The sequence below is a fragment of the Chrysemys picta genome, chromosome 1 (assembly GCF_011386835.1).
Source record: "Chrysemys picta bellii isolate R12L10 chromosome 1, ASM1138683v2, whole genome shotgun sequence".
NCBI classification, from domain to species: Eukaryota; Metazoa; Chordata; order Testudines; family Emydidae; genus Chrysemys; species Chrysemys picta.
Genome location: NC_088791.1, coordinates 358,439,592 through 358,461,283, shown reverse-complemented (window position 1 = coordinate 358,461,283; position 21,692 = coordinate 358,439,592). Strand labels below are relative to the sequence as shown.

The 21,692-nt window shown below is 57.6% G+C and overlaps 3 protein-coding genes across 3 annotated transcripts in view; all 3 read right to left on the bottom strand.

Moving 5' to 3' along the window:
- Positions 1-21,692, bottom strand: part of LCMT2 (leucine carboxyl methyltransferase 2) — a 517,091-nt gene that overhangs the window by 378,427 nt on the left and 116,972 nt on the right. The gene's annotated exons all lie outside the window — the stretch shown is intronic.
- DNHD1 (dynein heavy chain domain 1) overlaps positions 1-21,692 on the bottom strand; it is a 105,312-nt gene that overhangs the window by 34,878 nt on the left and 48,742 nt on the right. The window contains 10 exon segments of the mRNA XM_065589518.1: positions 2,151-2,333; positions 13,922-14,071; positions 14,345-14,447; positions 15,022-15,230; positions 15,232-15,658; positions 16,154-17,936; positions 18,223-19,669; positions 19,979-20,126; positions 20,278-20,682; positions 21,458-21,602. Of these exon segments, the coding sequence (XP_065445590.1) occupies positions 2,151-2,333; positions 13,922-14,071; positions 14,345-14,447; positions 15,022-15,230; positions 15,232-15,658; positions 16,154-17,936; positions 18,223-19,669; positions 19,979-20,126; positions 20,278-20,682; positions 21,458-21,602 (5,000 nt within the window).
- Positions 8,679-13,885, bottom strand: LOC135983714 (uncharacterized). The gene is made up of 2 exons (XM_065596891.1): positions 10,243-13,885; positions 8,679-9,248 (listed from the first exon to the last, which is right to left on the bottom strand). Exons 1-2 carry the CDS (start codon positions 10,817-10,819, stop codon positions 8,773-8,775), a joined length of 1,053 nt encoding a protein of 350 aa, XP_065452963.1. The 5' UTR covers positions 10,820-13,885; the 3' UTR covers positions 8,679-8,772.

Below are 21,692 nucleotides of genomic sequence, written 5' to 3'. Positions count from 1 at the left end.
GGGGGGCGGGGCTGCGCACTCCGGTGGATCAAAGCAAGTTCAATATAATGCGGTTTCACCTATAACGCGGTAAGATTTTTTGGCTCCCAAGGACAGCGTTCTATCGAGGTAGAGGTGTAATTATAAACTCATGTTCCCTTGCACTTGCTTTTATCTGAAGCATTTTCACTCAATAAACTCCAGTCTGGTGTTCCTATAAACCTGTCTAGTGCCTTGTGCTGAGGAGTCTGGGAACTGGGGTGTACTGTCACCCCGTTGCCGGGGTGCAGAAGGCATGGGAATATAACTCCAGGACTGGGTTAAAATCATGCTTGGTAAAAATCAGATGACGTGGAACTGGAAATTAATCAATTAAAATTGGTGTGCTGGATATTAGGCCTGATTGGTGGACAAAATAATGAGGGGGTGGGCTATTCTGCCATCACTGCCTTTTGGGGTCCTTAGAGAAAGAGACTTTGGTGGAGGAGGAGAACAGATGGAGGCTACTCGAGCAAATGTCACCATCATCTGCCGCGCCCACCATCTCCTGGGACCCGGGGCCTTCTCTACTAGGCCTGAGGGACGTCCTGACCAACCTGGGACAAAAAGGACCCAGATACATCCTCTCCCCCACACCACCCTGGCTCCAGCTCGATCCTGGCCACCACCTGAGCTGAAATGGGCTGGAACTGTACAGCAGCAGCAGCTCCAACCCCTCTCAGCTCACATCCTTGCTTTCCCCCTGTGACGTTATTGATCAATATTCGATCTGGGACCATATAGATCATTGTTGCAACCAAGGTCCTGTAGTGGCACCAAACCTGGTATAAAGGGGGTCAAATAAGGTGTCTAAGACAAGGTTATGGCTTGGTGGTTATGATTATGCTATCAGTATGCATATCTCATTTTTGTATTTAAAGTTATAAGTATTGACTATACTGTCTGTATTTCAAAATTATGCTATGCTTCTGGGTGACACTCCAGACAAGTTGGTGTCAGCTCTGCCTAGCCGGTTTGATGGCCCATTAAGGACCATCAGCTATACAATTGACCCATTGAGAGAAGGCAGATACGCCTTGTAACTCAGCAAAGTGTGCAGGGACTGGCCCATGTGACTCCAGACTCCATTTTGCTGTAATTTTCCACAGTAATAAATAAATAAATAAATAAATTAAAGTAAGAACAAAGAGGTGTTCTTACACCTGGAAAAGACTATAAAAGGCTGATGCCTCATCTCCAGCTTGTCTTCAATCCTGCTTCACACCTCTGAAGCTCTGAACAAAGGACTGAGGACCCATCCCAGCTGGGGATGTTCCAGAGACTTGATTTGAACCTGCAGTTTATTCCATCACTGCTGAAAGCCTGAACCAAGAACTTTGCCATTACTGTATGTCATTGATTCCATTTAACCAATTCTGGCTCTCATTTAGATCTTTTTCCTTTTATGAATAAACCTTTAGATTTTAGATTCTAAAGGATTGGCAACAGCGTGATTTGTGGGTAAAATCTGATTTGTATATTGACCTGGGTCTGGGGCTTGGTCCTTTGGGATCGAGAGAACCTTTTTTCTTTTACTGGGGTATTGGTTTTCATAACCATTTGTCCCCATAACGAGTGGCACTGGTGGTGATACTGGGAAACTGGAGTGTCTGAGGGAATTGCTTGTGAGACTTGTGGTTAGCCAGTGGGGTGAGACCAAAGTCCTCTTAGTCTGGCTGGTTTGGTGCCTTAGAGGTGGAAAAACCCCAGCCTTGGGCTGTAAGTGCCCTGTTTTAAGCGATTTGTCCTGAATTGGCACTCTCAGTTGGGTCTCGCCAGAATCGCATTGTCACACCCCCAAAAACAGCGTTATCAGCATCTCTGATACATCTGAAGGCCTGCTGAACCAGGGGGTTCCTGCTGAAACTTGCTCAACTACAGGCAAAGGGGAAGGGAAGCCACTCAAACAAAAGCCTCATTCACTGCTGTACAGGCGAGGGTCAGCTCCCTCCCCTCTCGTCCGTATCGCTACTAATGGGCTACAGGGATGTTTGCTGGTGTGCTGCCTGTGGTGCCAGGCAGGGACAGGGCTCCGCCCGCCAGCCCTCACACTTGTTTAACGCTGCTCAATGCTGGACAGCAACTGGGCCCACCGACTCCATCTAAATCAATACAACAGCCCCTCCCGGCACCTGGTAGAAGTCCTCTTGGCCCAGCAGCTGCTTGGCACTCTCCCAGCCAGGGTCCTTGCTGAACATCATGCACAGGGTATCCGTCACCCTGAGGATGGATGCTGGGGGTAACCGGTAGCTCCGCAACTCCTCAATGTCCTGCACCTGCAGTCCAGCCAGTGCCGCCTTGTACTCCGTGTTCATCTGAGGGAAGGGACAGATAAGCTGGGCTGGGACACCCCGCATACTGCCTGCTGGGCGGAGACCATACAATCAGAGAATACCAGGGTTGGAAGGGACCCCAGGAGGTATCTAGTCCCACCCCTTGCTCAAAGCAGGACCAACCCCAACTAAATCAGGCAGGGATTTAGTTTAATCAGGCCCAAACCGGGCCTACTGGGGCACCCCATGTATTTTAGGGCTACCATATGTCCGGATTTCCCCGGACATGTCTGGCTTTTCGATCTATAAATAGCCGTCCGGGGGGGATTTCTAAAAATCTAAAAATGTCCGGGATTTCCCCCCGGTCGGCTATTTATAGATCGAAAAGCGGCGCTGCTCGGCAGCCAAAGCCCCTTCTTGGTTCCCCCCACCCCCTGCAGCCTTAGTATGCCCCCGGCCCCGCAGCTGTCTTCCCCCTCCTCCTGTCCCCTGAACGCTCCGCCCACCTGCTCCTCCCCCTCCCCTGCTTCCCGCGAATCAGATCTTTGCGAGCAGCAGCAGGTAAGCTGGGGCAGGGGGGACGCGAGGAGGAGGGCTCCGGGGAGGCGCAACGTGGCCCGGCCCCAGCGGCTCCGGTTCCAGCCGAGCACGCCGGCCCTGACCCCAGTGGCTCCAGCCCGGCTTGGGCCCCAGGGCGGCCGGCGCGGCCCGGCCCCGGCCAAGCACCTCCGTCCCGGCCGGCCCCAGCGGCTCCAGCCTGGCCCGGCTTGGGCCCTGGGGCACCGGCCCCAGTTCCGGCCAAGCGGCGCCGGCTGAGCACCTCCGGCCCCAGCGGCTCCGGTTCCGGCCGAGCGCGCCGGCCCTGACCCCAGCGACTCCGGCCCGGCTTGGGACCCAGGGCAGCCGGCCCGGCCCCGGCCGAGCATCTCCAGCCTGGCCCCAAACCCCGCGACTCCGGCCGGAGCGCAGCCCAATTCCTGGGCTCTTGTTAAAGCCGGCCCTGGTCGGGGGACAGGGAGCGGGGCGGGGGGTTGGATGGGTCGGGAGTTCGGGGGGGGGGCTGTCGGGGGGCAGGGGTGTGGAGAGGGGTTGGGACAGTCAGGGACAGAGAGCGGGGGGGTTAGATGGGTCGGTGGTTCTGCGGGGGCTGTCAGGAGGGCAGGTGTGTGGAGAGGGGTCGAGGCAGGCAGGGAGCAGAGGGGGTGGAATGAGTCAGGAGTTCTGGGGGTCCTGTCAGTGGGCAGAGAGCAGTTGGATAGGGCATGGGAGTCCCAGGGGTCTGGGGGTGGGGTTGTGAATATGGGGTGGGGGTGTGGATAAGGGTCGGGGCAGTCAGGGGACAGGTAAGGTCCTAGGGGGGCAGTTAGTGGCAGGGGTCCCAGGAGGGGGCAGTCAGGGGACAAGGAGCAGGGGGGAGTTGGGAGTTCTGAGGGGGGCAGTCAGGGGGTGGGAGGGAGTGATTGGGGGCGGGGCAGGGCAGGGGCAGGACTAGAGCAGGGCTCCTCCCCCCCGTGTCCTCTTTTTTGACTGTGCAAATATGGTAACCCTTGTAGTAAGTGAAGGCAATGTAGTAAGTAAAGGCCTAATGAAGGCCCAGTATGAGGCCTGAACCAAACTAAAGTAATGGTCAAGACTTTGCTAATATGAAGCAAAGTTAAGCTGTGAGCAAGAGGCAGGCCCTGCTCACAGAAGTTGGCAAGGAAAGGGCTGATGTTGCATAGTTACAGTATAAACATGGTACCAAGACACATTATACCGGAACATTCCACAGATAACATGGAACAGGCCGACCCATCCCAATGACAGGGGCAAAAGGGTAAAATGATGGATAGAGTTGTTTTGATCGAACCAACAGGTACAAGGTGAGAGGCGGCACCTTATTACGTAGAGGGGTTGTACCTTACTACGTAGAGGGGTTGCACCTCAATACGTCAGGAGTGATGTGTAACTTGTTTGTACCTGTGTATAAGAATGTGTCCCTGGGGTGGTGTCTTTGTCCGGCCACGGGGGCAGTGGAAAGTCCCGCCACTGAGCCGGGTCCTTGCCAAGAGGCACTTTTCTCGTAGTATGCCCTGATTGAGGCTCAGAAACCTACAGGGAACTGCAATTGTGTCCGAGATCGCAATAAACCTGGCCGAGGTGCCTTTGTATCTTAGTAGACTCTGTGGTTATTGGGGATTCTCGTTGGGTCTGCTGTGTCAGCTATCTGCGCAGAGCTGGGACAGCACACAGAGGGAACACAAGCACGCAGCCGAGTGATATCAACAGGAGAAAGCAGAAGCACCACACCGGTAGCCTCTCACAACAACCCTAACGTATTTCCCTCCCATGATGGATGGGGACCAGGGCAGCCGGGCCTCACTGGGGCACCCCACGTGCCCCCTCCCCCACCGGGCCTCACTGGGGCATCCCATGTACTCCCCTCCCCCAACAGGTGGGGACGGGGGCAGGCTGAGCCTCACAGGGGCACCCCACATACTCCTCTCCCCCGATGGATGGGGACCGAGGCAGGCCAGGCCTCATTGGGGCACCCCACGTGCCCCCTCCCCAACATGCAGGTGTTGACGTCACTAGGCATCACCCTAGGTAACTTGGGAGGGTGGAAGGCCACTAAGTGTCAATGAAGCCTTCCTGCACTAGGCCTAAGTGAACCAAACTCCTTCCATGTTTAAACTCTAATTGACCTCAAAAGCCAGGTGCAATTGGAATATGTAAGCAGCCCGCTATCAGTGGTAACCCCCCTTACCAGTACCAAGCAGTAATCATGAGGCCTGCAGACCTCTGGCTGAAGGAGAGAGAGTAAATCAAAGGAAAGGGACAAGATAGTAATTCAAGGAGACTTACTAACGAGCTGATCCCCTGGGAGAATAACATGAAGGGCAAAGGGGTCCAGGAGAGCTGGCTGTATTTTAAAGAATCCTTATTGAGGTTGCAGGAACAAACCATCCCGATGTGTAGAAAGAATAGTAAATATGGCAGGCGACCAGCTTGGCTAAACAGTGAAATCCTTGCTGATCTTAAACGCAAAAAAGAAGCTTACAAGAAGTGGAAGATTGGACAAATGACCAGGGAGGAGTATAAAAATATTGCTCAGGAGTGCAGGAGTGAAATCAGGAAGGCCAAATCACACTTGGAGTTGCAGTTAGCAAGAGATGTTAAGAGTAACAAGAAGGGTTTCTTCAGGTATGTTAGCAACAAGAAGAAAATCAAGGAAAGTGTGGGCCCCTTACTGAATAAGGGAGGCAACCTAGTGACCGAGGATGTGGAAAAAGCTAATGTACTCAATGATTTTTTTGCCTCTGTCTTCACGCACAAGGTCAGCTCCCAGATTGCTGCACTGGGCAGTACAGCATGGGGAGAAGGTGACCAGCCCTCTGTGGAGAAAGAAGTGGTTCGGGACTATTTAGAAAAACTGGACGTGCACAAGTCCATGGGGCCGGATGCGCTGCATCCGAGGGTGCTAAAGGAGTTGGCGGGCGAGATTGCAGAGCCATTAGCCATTATTTTTGAAAACTCATGGCGATCGGGGGAGGTCCCAGATGACTGGAAAAAGGCTAATGTAGTGCCCATCTTTAAAAAAGGGAAGAAGGAGGATCCGGGGAACTACAGGCCAGTCAGCCTCACCTCAGTCCCGGGAAAAATCATGGAGCAGGTCCTCAAGGAATCAATTATGAAACATTTAGAGGAGAGGAAAGTGATCAGGAACAGTCAGCATGGATTCACGAAGGGGAAGTCGTGCCTGACTAACCTAATTGCCTTCTATGATGAGATAACTGGCTCTGTGGATGAGGGGAAAGCAGTGGATGTGTTATTCCTTGACTTTAGCAAAGCTTTTGATACTGTCTCCCACAGTATTCTTGCCGCCAAGTTAAAGAAGTATGGGCTGGATGAATGGACTGTAAGGTGGATAGAAAGCTGGCTAGATTGTCGGGCTCAACGGGTAGTGATCAATGGCTCCATGTCTAGTTGGCAGCCGGTTTCAAGTGGAGTGCCCCAAGGGTCGGTCCTGGGGCCAGTTTTGTTTAATATCTTTATTAATGATATGGAGGATGGTGTGGACTGCACTCTCAGGCCTTGTCTACACTACGAGAGTAGTTCGATTTTACTTGCATCGAATTTTTGTAATCGATATTGCAAAGTCGAACGTGTGTGTCCACACTAAGGACAGTAATTCGACTTTGTGCGTCCACACTAACGGTGATAGCGTCGACATTCGAAGCGGTGCACTGTGGTCAGCTATCCCACAGTTCCCGCAGTCCCCTCTGCCCATTGGAATTCTGGGTGTAGCCGGCAATGCCTTCTGGGTAACAAAATGAGTCGAGGGTGCTTTTGGGAAACTGTCGTCATCCGTCCATCACTCCCGCCCTCCCTCCCTGAAAGCGCCGGCGGGAAAACAGTTCGCGCGCTTTTCCAGTCATTGACAGCGCGGACGCCACTGTACTCCGAGCATGGAGCCCGCTGCGACCATCGCTGCAGTTGTGGCCGCTCTCAACGTCTCGCAGCTTATCATAAAGGTTTCCCTGAGGCAGATGCAGAAAAGTCAGGCAAGGAGGCTACGGCACCGCGGTGATGTCCTGAAGTCTGAGAGTAGCACAGACCTGTCAGAAAGCAGGCGACCCAGTGCCGAGGACATCACAGTGGCAATGGGTCATGTTGATGCCGTGGAACGGCGATTCTGGGCACGGGAGACAAGCACTGAGTGGTGGGACCGCATAGTGCTGCAGGTCTGGGATGAATCCCAGTGGCTGCGAAACTTTCGCATGCGGAAGGGAACTTTCCTGGAACTTTGTGAGTTGCTGTCCCCTGCCCTGAAGCGCAGTGACACCCGGTTGCGAGCTGCACTGAGTGTACAGAAGCGAGTGGCCATAGCCCTGTGGAAGCTTGCAACGCCAGACAGCTACCGGTCAGTCGCGAACCAGTTTGGGGTGGGCAAATCTACCGTGGGGGTTGTTGTGACGCAAGTAGCGAAGGCAATCGTTGATGTACTGCTGCCAAAGGTAGTGACCCTGGGAAACGTGGAGGCGATCATAGATGGCTTCGCAGCGATGGGATTCCCAAACTGCGGTGGGGCCATAGATGGAACTCACATCCCTATCCTGGCACCGGACCACCAGGCCACCCAGTACATTAACCGAAAGGGATACTTTTCCATGGTGCTGCAAGCACTGGTGGACCACAGGGGACGTTTTATCAACATCTACGTGGGATGGCCGGGCAAGGTTCATGACGCTCGTGTTTTCAGGAACTCTGGTCTGTTTAGACGGCTGCAACAAGGTATTTACTTCCCGGACCACAAAATAACTGTTGGGGATGTGGAGATGCCTATAGTCATCCTCGGGGACCCAGCCTACCCGCTAATGCCCTGGCTCATGAAGCCCTATACTGGCGCCCTGGACACTGAAAAAGAACTCTTCAACTACCGGCTGAGCAAGTGCAGAATGGTGGTGGAGTGTGCTTTTGGCCGTCTCAAGGGGAGATGGAGAAGCTTACTGACTCGCTGTGATCTCAGCGAAACCAATATCCCCATTGTTATAGCAGCTTGCTGTGTGCTCCACAATCTCTGTGAGAGCAAGGGGGAGACCTTTATGGCGGGGTGGGAGGTTGAGGAAAATAGCCTGGCTGGTGATTACTCACAGCCAGACAGCCGGGCGATTAGAAGAGACCAGCGGGAAGCGCTGTGCATCCGGGAGGCTTTGAAAGCAAAGTTCCTGAGTGAGCAGGGTAACCTGTGATTTTATAGTTTGTGTACTGAGAAGCTAAACCTGCCCCCGTTTCTTTACCCAGGTAATGTTGACTATCCTATCCAGTTACATACCCCCTTCACCCCCCCTCCAACACACGTGTCGAAATAAAAATAGTTCTACTTTGTTAAAGCACACCGTTTTCTTTAATACTGTTTTAGCGGGAATTTTTTAAAACTGGGACGCAGACTGTGGTGCGGGGCGGGTCTAGTGTTGTGATGCGAATGCAGCTTCTAAACTCAAGGATTGACAGGCTCCGCTGCGGTGGGATGCTTGTTTCAACGGAGCCTGTCACCCCTCCTGATCGGGACTGTGTGTATGGGAGGTCTATTTGACTTTGTGGCAGGGGGAGGACGGTTACAGATCCCATGCTGTGTGGCTCTGTGATCCTGTCTAAGGACCGGCGCTTAAGATCTGTAACTGCCCTCCCCCGCCACAAAGTCACAGAGCAACCCACCCCCCCCAACATTACATCAAAACAACCTCCCAGACTAACCGGGGCAACTAGTCACTGCATCACTGCACTGTGTATGTGCCCTGCTGCTGTGCCTGCCCCCGACTATGTACCCTGCCAAAGGAGACTGTCCTGTCCAATTTCCAACCCCCTTTCCCCTCCTCCTCCAAAAGAACATGATTGAAACAGTAGTTAACAGAAACGAATTTTTTATTATCAACTACACATGGCATTGGGAGGTGAAACTTGGACGTGGGCTTGTGTCAGGCGGGAAGGAAAGAACTTTTCAAATTTTGGGAAATGAGAGCCTTCTGCTACTAGAGCTCTCTGCAGGGGTGGAGTGAGAGTTAGCAGGGACTCTGCCGCCTCTCCTTCTTTGCACTTTGGGTGAGGTGGGTATGGGACTTGGTGGCGGGGGAGGGCGGTTAGAGATGGACTGCAGCGGGGCTCTGTCCTCCTGCCTCCGTTCCTGCAGAACATCCACAAGGCGCCGGAGCGTGTCCGTTTGCTCCCTCAGTAGTCCAAGCAGCGTTTGAGTCGCCTGCTGGTCTTCCTGCCGCCACCTCTCCTCCCGATCCATGTTGGCTTGGTGCATTCGGGTCAAGTTCTCCCGCCACTGGGTCTGCTGTGCTGCCTGGGCTTGGGAAGAGGCCATAAGCTCAGAGAACATGTCCTCCCGTGTCCTCTTCTTCCTACGCCTAATCCGCGCTAGCCTCTGGGAGTGTGATTCCAGGCTAGGTTGTGAGACAGTCGCAGACGGGGCTGTGGAAATGGGAAAAAGGGAGTGAATTCCTCTGAAAGATAAATGTAGTTGTGAACAAAGAACATAGTCTTTCTCTGTGAACAAGACCATGCACAGCACCTTTCACATGCGCACTCAGCACAAGGTCGAATTCTCGGCCTTCGCATTCTGTGCCTGGGGTCTTGAACAGCACATTTGAGAAGCGAGGCAGCACAACGGAATTTCTGTTGCAGGCAGACATGGTAAGCCGTACACTTGTGGCAGTTTAAAACTTTTATATTACCACTGGCCTCATTTCACATTTAAATCAATGTCAGTCCCTGCTGCCAGCAATCCGGCAAGCGGGAACTCTGCCCCTGTCCCACCCCCTCGCGGCTGTCCCCGGGAATGATCCCTTTCGGCTGCCCCTCTCCCGCCTCCACCGCGTGGCTGCAAACCAGCGGTGACAGTTCTGTACAGGAACGGGAAAGCAGTCCCAACACTAACATTCCCCTACCTAATTAAAAGCAGGTCACCATGGCCGACATCACCCTGATGAGGATCTCCGAGAGCGACAAAGAGAGAATGCTCCGGGAAAGCCTCCAAAGACCAGGGCCGTATGCCGCCCTGCTGTGCAGAGCAATGATCCCCGAGTACCTGATAATCTCGTGGCGCGGCAACGTGTCGTACTTCGGAGGACCCAATAAGGCCGCTCTCCCCAAGAACCTCATGCAACGGCTTTCAAGTTACCTCCAGGAGAGCTTCATCGAGATGTCCCAGGAGGATTACTGCTCTATCCCCGCACATATAGACCGCATTTTACTGTAGCTGCAGTAGCAGGGAATACACAGTAGAGCGGCTTGTGCAGGACAATCACTGAAAACCGGACATTGCTAGATTTCTTTTCAAAACTTGCACTGCCCCTTACTAAACCGTTAAGCGCCTAGGGCACACTAATCATGAACAACCCATTCTTTTAATTGTTAATATTCCTGTTTTGTTAAAAATAAATGTTTAGATGTTTACAACACTTACTGGCTGATCCTTCACCAGATTCTGTGTCCGGGGTAATGGCTGGGGACGCTTCGTAGGGGATCTCTGTAAGGGTGATGAAGAGATCCTGGCTGTCGGGGAAATCAGCGTTGTGAGAGCTGCCAACTGCCTCGCCCTCCTCATCTCCTTCCTCATCTTCCCCGTCCCCTAACATGTCTGAGGAACCGGCCGTGGACAGTATCCCATCCTCAGAGTCCACGGTCACTGGTGGGGTAGTGGTGGCGGCAGCACCGAGGATGGAATGCAGTGCCTCGTAGAAACGGGATGTCTGGGGATGGGATCCGGAGCGTCCGTTTGCCTCTTTGGTCTTCTGGTAGCCTTGTCTCAGCTCCTTGATTTTCACGCGGCACTGCGTTGCATCCCGGCTGTATCCTCTCTCTGCCATGTCTTTAGAGATCTTCTCGTAGATCTTTGCATTCCTTCTTTTGGATCGCAGCTCGGAAAGCACGGACTCATCGCCCCACACAGCGATGAGATCCAAGACTTCACGATCAGTCCATGCTGGGGCTCTCTTTCTATTCCCAGACTGCACGGCCATCACTGCTGGAGAGCTCTGCATCGTTGCCAGTGCTGCTGTGCTCGCCACGATGTCCAGACAGGAAATGAGATTCAAACTGGCCAGACAGGAAAAGGAATTCAAATTCAAATTTTCCCGGGGCTTTTCCTGTGTGGCTGGTCAGAGCATCCGAGCTCGCACTGCTGTCCAGAGCGTCAACAGAGTGGTGCACTGTGGGATAGCTCCCGGAGCTATTAGCGTCGATTTCCATCCACACCTAGCCTAATTCGACATGGCCATGTCGAATTTAGCGCTACTCCCCTCGTCGGGGAGGAGTACAGAAGTCGAATTAAAGAGACCTCTATGTCGAACTAAATAGCATCGCAGTGTGGACGGGTGCAGGGTTAATTCGATTTAACGGCGCTAACTTCGACATAAACGCCTAGTGTAGACCAGGCCTCAGTAAGTTTGCAGATGACACTAAACTAGGAGGTGTGGTAGATACATTAGAGGGTAGGGATCGGATACAGAGGGACCTAGACAAATTAGAGGATTGGGCCGAAAAAAACCTGATGAGGTTCAACAAGGACAAGTGCAGAGTCCTGCACTTAGGACGGAAGAATCCCATGCACTGCTACAGACTAGGGACCGAATGGCTAGGTAGCAGTTCTGCAGAAAAGGACCTAGGGGTCACAGTGGACGAGAAGCTGGATATGAGTCAACAGTGTGCTCTTGTTGCCAAGAAGGCTAACGGCATTTTGGGCTGTATAAGTAGGGGCATTGCCAGCAGATCGAGGAACGTGATCGTTCCCCTTTATTCGACATTGGTGAGGCCTCATCTGGAATACTGTGTCCAGTTTTGGTCCCCACACTACAAGAAGGATGTGGAAAAATTGGAAAGAGTCCAGCGGAGGGCAACAAAAATGATTAGGGGGCTGGAGCACATGACTTATGAGGAGAGGCTGAGGGAACTGGGATTGTTTAGTCTCCAGAAGAGAAGAATGAGGGGGGATTTGACAGTAGCCTTCAACTACCTGAAGGGGGGTTCCAAAGAGGATGGAGCTCGGCTGTTCTCAGTGGTGGCAGACGACAGAACAAGGAGCAATGGTCTCAAGTTGCAGTGGGGGAGGTCCAGGTTGGATATCAGGAAAAACTATTTCACTAGGAGGGTGGTGAAACACTGGAATGCGTTACCTAGGGAGGTGGTGGAGTCTCCTTCCTTGGAGGTTTTTAAGGCCCGGCTTGACAAAGCCCTGGCTGGGATGATTTAGCTGGGAATTGGTCCTGCTTTGAGCAGGGGGTTGGACTAGATGACCTCTTGAGGTCCCTTCCAACTCTGATATTCTATGTTTCTATGAATTTATAGCTGCCAACCTAATCTAACTGCTTAAATGTAATCGCTATTTGCCTAGTAATTGTTACCAGGGATGGGAGGGGTAGAGAGAGAGGGGAATGGGTGGGGGGGGGAGAAGGGCAGGGGTAGTAGGGGGGGGGGGGATGAGGCTTGACTGCAAAATGTATAAAAGAAGAAAAGCTGTTTCTGTTAACGTGCTTGATTTGAGACGTGCCAGTCTCCTTGCACCACTTTGAGATCTCAAATAAACTTTGCTTGCTTCTCCACCTGGTGTGTTCATTGACGCGAAGCACACCGGGCAACGAACCCACTGTTGCTGTCCTCGAGCACACCTGTGCTGGCAACACAGGGACCAGGGCAGGCCAGGCCTCACTGGGGCACCCCCTGTGACGCTGCGGAAATTCTCTAACAGGTTTATGAATGACAGGCATGGCAGTGACTGGACTAGGTGTTGCTACCCAGTGGGAGCCAAAGGGTCACCCGCTGCTCTCAGGGCAAGGCAGGTCCTGGAGCTTGTGTCAGGAACGCTCCGGGGTGGGATGATGGGTGTTAGGCCTGGCTGAATCTGACCCAGCTCAAGGGAGGATGCTCAGACAGGGGAAGCGGCCAGGACGAACTCGGGCAGGGGACTGAACTCCAGGACAATGGCGCGAGAGGTGACAGGAGGCTGGGATAAAAGCAGCCTTTGCAGAGGCCTGGGAGCTCACTTGGGCCTCAGAGACAAAGGGACAGAAATGGCTTGGCCAGCACGGACAACGTCCAAACCGCAGCTCCCTGGGGCTGACCTAGGGCTTCCCCGGGCTGTGTTCCAGGTGCCTGCTTTGCACAGGCGGCTGGTGTCGCTGCAGACCCTGCTCCAGGTGACTAATAAACCCGACTGCTTTGCACAGGCGGCTGGTGTCGCTGCAGACCCTGCTCCGGGTGACTAATAAACCCGACTGCTTTGCACAGGCGGCTGGTGTCGCTGCAGACCCTGCTCCAGGTGACTAATAAACCCGACTGCTTTGCACAGGCGGCTGGTGTCGCTGCAGACCCTGCTCCGGGTGACTAATAAACCCGACTGCTTTGCACAGGCGGCTGGTGTCGCTGCAGACTCTGCTCCAGGTGACTAATAAATCCGACTGCTTTGCACAGGCGGCTGGTGTCGCTGCAGACTCTGCTCCAGGTGACTAATAAACCCGACTGCTTTGCACAGGCGGCTGGTGTCGCTGCAGACTCTGCTCCAGGTGACTAATAAACCCGACTGCTTTGCACAGGCGGCTGGTGTCGCTGCAGATCCTGTCTGTGGTGCCTGGATCCCTGAAGCGTGTAGAAGTCTCTGACCAGGAGCGTCTGGCAGCTGCACTCACTGGGCAGAGCTCAGGGCAGGACCCAGGAGGCTGGGAACCCAGTGGTTCTGTTTAGTAGGTGTTGAGGTCGCATGGCCTGACCTGAAGGGAGAGCAGGACCCTTCGGGGTCTGGCCCACTGAAGGGGTTCCCCCAAGGGACTGTTTAAAAGCGGAGGGGTGGCACAGATCCTGTGGATCAGTGACTTCACTGCCCCTGATGGACAGGTATCACTAGGGAATCCCAGGTATCTGCCTGACCACCACGCACAGGGCCTGTTCCCACCCATCTCCCACCTGTTGTCCCTGATGGCCAACCAGCTGGGAAGCAATAACGTACCCTGCCCCACACCAGCTCCCTCCTATGTGAGGCTCACCCCTACTGATGGGCCTTGCCCCCAAGTCCCTGCCTCTCCGCAGGCTCAGCCGGGCAGCCGGCCGGGGTGCCCGTCCCTGCTGTTCCAGGGCCTCAGGTCCATGCACACCTTTCTCGTGGCAGACTCCTTGCTCTGCTCCAACAGGTGCTGCTCCTGTGTAAGGATCTCGATGCGTGCCTCGCGGTGCTGACAGTCCTGCTCCTGCTGCTTCTGCACCACCTCTTCGCGCTCCGCCCGCCGCTGGCACCTGGCCACTTGCTGAGGGCAGGAAGGGAGCAGACATGGCACCAGCCGCCCACACAGCTCAGCCCCTCCCAGTCCCCCAGCATCTACCCGAGCCATCGCCCCAGGCTGCGAGTGTCCGACTCGACCCCCTCCATCTGTGGAGAGCCCACCCGCCTTCTCCCTGCAGCTGTGCTGGGGCTTGGGGAGTCCCCACTGCAGCCCAGCGCCCCCAGCACCACGCCGGCTGAGCTGGTCTGATGGGTGACAGCACCAGGCGCCAGGCTCTCCCGGAGGCGACCCTCTCACCTCCTTGGCCAGGCGAAGTTTCTCCTGCAGGTACTTGATGTCCCGGCTGTGCTCCCGCTGCTTCTCACTCACTGCCTGCATCTTGGTCAGAGCAAGCTTCATCCTGCCCCAAGGAAAGCAGCGTGAGGCTCCCCCATCCCCCGCACACGTCCAGATCCAGGGCACTAGGGGCACTTCAATCTGGGGGTGCAGCCCAGGGGCCCCTCCAGCTGGATCCTTATGTTCCAGGCCAGGAGCCCCTAGTGGGCGCTCTGGGATAACCTGACCCCGGCAGGGAGAGGCGGCTTGTGTCCTGGGCAGGGGGCCAGACCCTGCTCCTGGGGCAGAGGGGGGAAAGGAGGCGCCCGATCCCCATTCTCTCCCTCAGCCACGTCTCTTTAGTCACAGCAGCCTGGCACACACAAGACTGGAGCTGTGGTTGCACGGGCCCCCAGACCACTGCTGCCAGCTGTTAGAATGGGGGCAGCTTGAAGGCCCTCTTGCTGTGTGTCTAGACCCCTCAGTCCAGCCGTTACTGACATGGGAAGTTTACCCTGCTTAGCGCTGATGGACCGGCCCACAGGCTGTGGGGCATGACACACTGCCCATGGGCAGGCAGAGCAATGTGGGGGCACCATGGGGCCGTGGGGGTCAGAGTTAAGGTTGTGATGGGGAGCAGGTTTGGCCTCATTCCTCACCGATCAGCCTGAGTCCGGCTCTGCCTCTGCAACTGTGCTGAGAGCATGAGGAAAGCGTCAAGGAAATCTAGGAAGGTCTTTGGGGTGACGAGGGGTGTGCCGGGGGCCAGGTGTGTGGCATAGCAGCTGGCAGAGCGGTGAATCAGTGCCATGGCTGAGGCAATGCTGGCAAGCGAATTCTCCAGGGCCTGCAATGACGCTGGGACTGACAGACAAACAAGTGGACACCATGAGAGACTGTGGAGAAGAGGCAGCCGGGCCCATGGGTTGGAGCTGGCCAGCACGAAGGGCCAGGCACTTGGTGCCTGTATTCTGTGCCAAACCCAGATGGGCCTGGCCCTTTGCCGGCTGCACGGCCGCCATGATCCAGGAGAGGCTGAGACCCCAGAGGCAGACCAAGCCCTCACCTGGGCTCTTCAGGGGCTGTTGGCTGAGGGCATCTTCCAGGTGCTGGGTAGCTACCTGCACCAGGGACTCCTGGCTCCAGGGCTGGTACACGTCAATGCTGCAGGGGAGGGTGAGCAGGGCTGTGGCCATGGCTGGGGGGTAACCCAAGGGCCCCCTGCCCTGTGCCCAGCCCTTGCGCCCATCCAGCAGAAGCAGCATGTGCAGATTGTTCCTCACAAACTGGTAGAACCTGAAAGAGACGGCAAAGGGTCTGAGGGAAGAGAGGGGGATCCCCAAGATATGGGGTGACACCAAACCTCTCCCTCCCAGTCCAGTTTGAGGGGGACTGACACTAACCTCTCCCCCCCCCCCCCCCCCCCCCCCCGCATGGAGAGTGCCCCCTGCCACCTGTGGACAGCCCCAGCCCAGCAGGGTCTCAGGGCAGGCCCAGCTGGAATTTCCTTCTCACCAAATATCCCTGACAAAAGAGAGGATGCCCCCAGTGTGGGGGCGGGGCCTGTGTGATTTCCCCTCCAGGGCAGGCAAGGTCTGGAGCCTCTGTGCACCCCTCAATACAGAGGTGGGGGGCAGGATATTACCCCCCCCCAGGGGTCACCCCCGTTAGACTGCCCAGCTCAGGGATTCCATTCCCCTCCCCCCACCCACGGTCACTCCTGTTAGACCTGCCCGGCTCAGGGCATCCCCCGCTTTCCTTGGCCATGGTCTCCGTCACTCCCTCCCTGACCTTTGCAGGACCATGTTAGGCCTCATCGTTCTTTTGATGTTCTGGTTCTCCTGCAGCAGTTCCTTCACGATGTGTGCAGTGTCTTCAGCGGTGTACAGGCCAGGGTAGGTGCCCTCTCTCATCAGATCCACCAGCTTCTGCATGGTGCCCGGCCCCACCCCCTGGTGCACCAGCACCACGGTTCTCGTGTTCAGGATCCCAGCCTGCCAGCTGGCTTTCCTGATCAGCTCCCTCACCTCCCACTCCCCCGCCTGCCCTGTCAGCTCAAAGAGCTGGGAGGCAGTGGCATGGGCAGCCACGGCCACCAGGGACCTCCTGCCGGTGGAGAGGTGCAGGGAGAGGAGGGCACCGTGCCCCTCTGGGCAGCACAGCACCCGCAGCAGGCGCACCAGGTGCTGGGTGACTTCTCTGCACAGCACAAAGCCCCTGGGGAGGAAGGTGCTGAGTTGCTGCTGGATGGTGTCCCAGCACCTCTCGTGGTAGAGGCTCTCCCGGCTGGAGGAGGCCGGCGCCAGCTCCCTGCTGAAGAGGATGTTGCGCACGTCCTCCCCTGGCAGCAGCAGGAGGTGGGAGGGCAGCAGGGGCTTGATGTTCTCCTTCTTGGTGGAGGGCCTGCGCTTGCTCTTCAGAGGGGTGGTTCGGCGGGTGCTGGTGCGGCGCCCCATGGCCAGGTGCTGCTCCTGGAAGCGAGGGCGCAGGGCTGGAGAGGGCTGGATGGAAGCCATTCTCCTTATCCCAGTCGCCTCTGCCCCCTCGGGCTCCAGTGCGCCCAGGGCAGAGTCCCCAGAGGGCGCTGTGTCCGGCCGGTCCAGGGCCAGGGCGGGGGCCTGGTCTATGGGATCGAAGGCGTCTGGGCAGTCCCCGTCGCTGCTGCTCTGCGAGGAAGGCTCCTCGTGGCTCTCAGCTCCCAGCTCCATGTCAGTGTCTTGCCCGGCAGGCTCCGTGACGCTCCTGGCTCGCTCGCGCTGCTGCGGCTCCCTGTCGCTGGTGGAGATCACCCTCAGCACGCTCCTCTTGGTGCAGAAGGTGCTGGTAGCCACGTCCAGCAGCAGCTGGCCGCTCTCCTGCCGCTCGCTCTCCGACAGCAGCGGGTCGCAGAAGGTGCGTAACGACTCGTGCAGCCACAGGCGGACGATGACCCGGGTGCTCAGCGTGAGGCTAAGGCTTATCCCCGGCTGGCCTCGCTTTGCAGCCTTGGGCGTGCTGGGCTCCTCCAAGGGGCTGGTGAGGTGGATCCCAGGGCAGGGCCGCAGGAGGAAGAGGCCCCTGAGAACCTTCTCGATGTGGTGGTAGGAGAAGAGGTAGGGGGAGCAGGCGGGGGAGGGACGGAACCTGGCCTTCACGGCCTCGTACCCATCCACAGTGGCCCCCACCAGCGCAGTGGCCAGCTCACTGTGCCTGGCCAGCAGCGGGAACTTCTCCAGCCAGGCCAGGACCAGGGGGCTGTGCATGCAGATCAGAGACTCCCTGGAGACGCTGGGGAGCGAGAGGATGCTGCAGAGCCGAGTGAAGCGAGGGGAGAGGGGGTGCACGCCAATCGCTGGGGCAGCCACCAAGCCAAAGCAATTGAACTCTGCTGAAGGGATGTGTCGGAGCTCCAGGCTCTCGGCGCCGTAGACCTCCTGGTGGGAGAGGGCCTGGCGCAGGGTCTCCACCACGGGGTGACTCCCCTGCCTGGCATCTGGGAGAGAAAGGACCATCACGCCTTGGAGCAGCCTGTCTAGCCCACCCACAGGAGCCAAGTGCCAGGGGCAGGACGGCACTAACACACACAGCCCCGGGACTTAGCCACCCCTGGGTGACTGAGCCGAGCCAGGAGGAGCCGGGCCTTGCAGAGCCCTGGGGTAGGGAGTGGCCAGGCCCAGACAGGGGGTTCCAGACCTAATGATGGGGAGCTGGGCCCTGTACAGCCCTGGGGGTTGGGGTGTCCGGGAGGGTTGCCAAATTTCTAATCACACAAAACTAAACACCCCTGCCTTGCCCCTTCCCCAAGATCCTGCCCCTTCCCTGAGACCCCCCACTCACTCCACCACCACCCCTGTCGCTCACTCTCCCCCACCCTCACTCACTCATTTTCACCGGGCTGGGGCAGGGGGTTCCGGGAGAGGGTGAGAGCTCCAAGGTGAGGCCAGAAATGAGGGATTCGGGGGGAGGGGGAAAGGGGCTCCTGGCTAGGGCGGGGGGGTGAGGGCTCTGGCTGGGGGTGCGGGCTCTGGGGTGGACCTGGGACTGAGGAGTTTGGGGTGTAGGAGCGGGCTCTGGCCCGGGGCAAAGGGGGTCAGAGTGCAGACAGGGCTCTGGGCTGAGGCAGGTGGCTGGGGTGCGGGAGGGAGTTTGGGTGCAGAAGGGAGCTGAGCGCTGGGGCAGGGGGTTTGGGGTGCAGGCTCCGGGCAGTGCTGACCTCAGGTGGCTCCCAGAAGAGATGATGTCTCCCTCGGCTCCTAGGCACAGGGGTGGTTCCCGACCAATGGGAGCTGTGGAGGTGGCGCTCAAGGTGGGAGGCAGCACGGAGCCCCCATGGCTGCCCCTGTGCCTAGGAGCCAAGGGATATGTCACCACTTCCGGGAGCCGTGAGGAGCCGGGCAGGGAGCCTGCCTGCCCCACTGCACTGCCAACTGGAGCCCTGGGGCAGGGGGTGTCTGGCCCCAGCCAGGGGATGTCTGGCTCCAGCGATGGGGAGCTGGGCCCCTCAGAGCCCTGGGGCAGGGGGTGTCCGACTCCAGCAATCGGGAGGCAGGGGGAGCCGGGCCCCGCAGAGCCCTGGGGCAGGGGGTTCTGGCCCCAGCCAGGGGGTGTCTGGCTCCAGCGATCGGGAGCCGGGCCCCGCAGAGCCCAGGGGCAGGCGGTGTCTGGGCCAAGGAGCAGGAGCCAGGCCCCACAGAAGTTACGTGGCCATTTCCAGCTCGGCCCAGGGCACTGTCTGACGTGAGGCGGGGGCTCACTCAGCTCGGCGGCGTGCAGGTCATCCAGCAGGAGCAGGTAGCAGCTCCTCCCGCCCCTGACGCCAGGGGGCCGGGACCCAGGGAGGCCGGTGAACAGGGCCTTGTCCCACATGCTGCTCAGGACGTGGCTCTCCAGCAGCCGGCGCACGTGGTCCGCGCCGAGGGCAGGCGAGATGGCGACACGATGGTAGGAATGATTGGGCTGGATCAGCTGCTCCGCGAAGGACGACTTGCCGCAGCTGGGCTCCCCAGCCAGGAGCACTGGCTGCCTCGAGCCCAGGAGCAGGTCCAGCACGTAGAGGAGTCGCTCGTACTGCAGAGCAGAGAGACCGTGCCAGGGAGGGGGCCCTGCGACTGTGTAGCACTTGACCAGAGGGGAGCTGTGACGAGCAGGGAGCGGGGCGGATTTGACCTGGGAATGTTGCAGGGGGGTTACATTGGGGATGGGGGACTTCCCTTGAAGGAAGCTACCTGAGCTGTAACCTGAGCCAGGAGGAGGGTTGGGAGAAGTGACACCTTCTGCCCGGGAGACTGAACAAAGGAGAGGAGCAGGAGAGGGGAGAGAGCTGGTGGAGGAGTTTTTTTGTTTTCAGTTTGGGCTGGATGGTGCAACACAGGGAACCCCAAGCTGGGGTCTAAGCTCCCTGAACCCCCCAGAAGGACTTGATTGAGGGGTTCTGGTTGTACCTACACGCTCTGCTTGGGACTGTGTTCCTATCACCTAATAAACCTTCTGGCTGAGAGTCATGGTGAATCTCAGGAAGAGGGGTGCAGGGCCCTGACTCCCCCACACTCGTAACAGGAGCACCATAGAGCAGGGGATCAAAGGCGAGGAGCCACGTCTCCGGCTGCATGGGGCTCTTGGAAGAGCTCCCAGCCTTACCCCCTCTGTGCCTCTAGCATCTGACCTCTCCTCTGGCATCCAGCAGCTCTGGCTGTCGCCAGTGGGAATGTTACAGTGTGTGATGGTCCTGGGTGGATCTAGGGCAGAACGGGGCAGCTCCCGGGAACCCCCTGGGGGCCAGTCATACCTGGGACAGCTCACAGGGACCCCCAGAGCCTGGCCATAACTGGTGCATGACAGGGCCTGTCATGGGGACCACTGGGCCTGGCCATACATGGGGCAGAATGGGGCAGCTCCCGGGAACCCCCTGGGGGCCAGTCATACCTGGGACAGCTCACAGGGACCTCCAGAGCCTGGCCATACCTGGGGCATGACAGGACCTGTCATGGGGACCACTGGGACCTGGCCGTACATGGGGCAGAAGGAGGCAGCTCCTGGGGACCCCTGGGACCTGGACATACCTGGGGGAGGACGGGGGCAGCTCACAGGGCCTGACTGTACCTGGGGCAGGATGGGGCAGCTCCTGGGGACCCCTGGGGCCTGGCCGTACCTGGGGCAGGATGGTGAAACTCTCAGGAACTGCCTTGATTCTGCCGGACAGATACTTCCCATCAAAAACCTCCAGTTTCCCATCCTCAGGCTGGGGATAGAGGTCAAAGACAGAATCGGCTGAAGGCAGCTCTATGGTGTAGCTGCTGCTGTACAGGACTCTACGGGCAAAGCTGTCAAAGATGGCCCAGTGTCTGCAAAAAATAGTCAGAGAGATGGACAGTGCCCTGAGTTGGCCCCAAAGAGCCCCTGCTGTAACAACTAGACCCACTTTGCTCCCAGAGCCAGGCTAGAACCCAGGAGTCCTGGCTCCCTGTTCTGCTCCATAGACCCCCCTCCCCTCCCCTCCCCTCCCCTCCGCAGGAGTCCTGGCTCCCTGTTCTGCCCCATAGACCCCACTCCCCTCCCCTCCCCAGGAGTCCTGGCTCCCTGTTCTGCCCCATAGACCCCACTCCCCTCCCCTCCCCAGGAGTCCTGGCTCCCTGTTCTGCTATAGACCCCACTCCCCTCCCCTCCCCAGGAGTCCTGGCTCCCTGTTCTGCCCCATAGACCCCACTCTCCTCCCCTCCCCTCCCCTCCCCAGGAGTCCTGGCTCCCTGTTCTGCTGTTCTAACCCATAGACCCCACTCCCCTTCCCTCCCCAGGAGTCCTGGCTCCCTGTTCTGCTCCATAGACCCCACTCCCCTCCCCTCCCCAGGAGTCCTGGCTCCCTGTTCTGCTCCATAGACCCCACTCCCCTCCCCTCCCCTCTCCAGGAGTCCTGGCTCCCTGTTCTGCTGTTCTAACCCATAGACCCCACTCCCCTTCCCTCCCCCCCAGGAGTCCTGGCTTCCAGCCTCCAACCCCATCCTTGGAGTCCACATTCCACTGCTTCCGCCTCCCAGTGCTGCTCACTCATCATCCCCGCCGGCGTGGCTAGAGGGAGAAGGGCCATGAATGGCCCAGCCCCAGGGAACCCCTGGCTGGTACCTGGGGTGCAGGTGGCCACTGAAGCCCCAGATGTAGGCAAACACGAAGATGCTGCGGACAAGCAGGTGGTGATGGGGTGGGACAGCTTCATCCAAGCCCCCGTGTGAAGGGGCAGCTGAGACCCCAGCACCGCTGTTCTCAGCCACTGGGGAGAGAAAGTCAGTCACCCAGAGGCAGGGGACCCCAGCCTGGCCTAGTGATAGCAGACCCCAGCCTGGGCCTGGCAGGTGCTGCA

What these genes read in the sequence shown, in the direction of transcription:
- LOC135983714 (XM_065596891.1), bottom strand. Translation starts at nt 10,819, where the DNA reads ATGCAGAGCTCTCCAGCAGTGATGGCCGTGCAGTCTGGGAATAGAAAG. An exon ending in ATCTGGTGAAGGATCAGCCA is followed by an intron (nt 9,249 to 10,242) that starts GTAAGTGTTGTA and finishes CCATTTCCACAG; the next exon opens with CCCCGTCTGCGACTGTCTCA.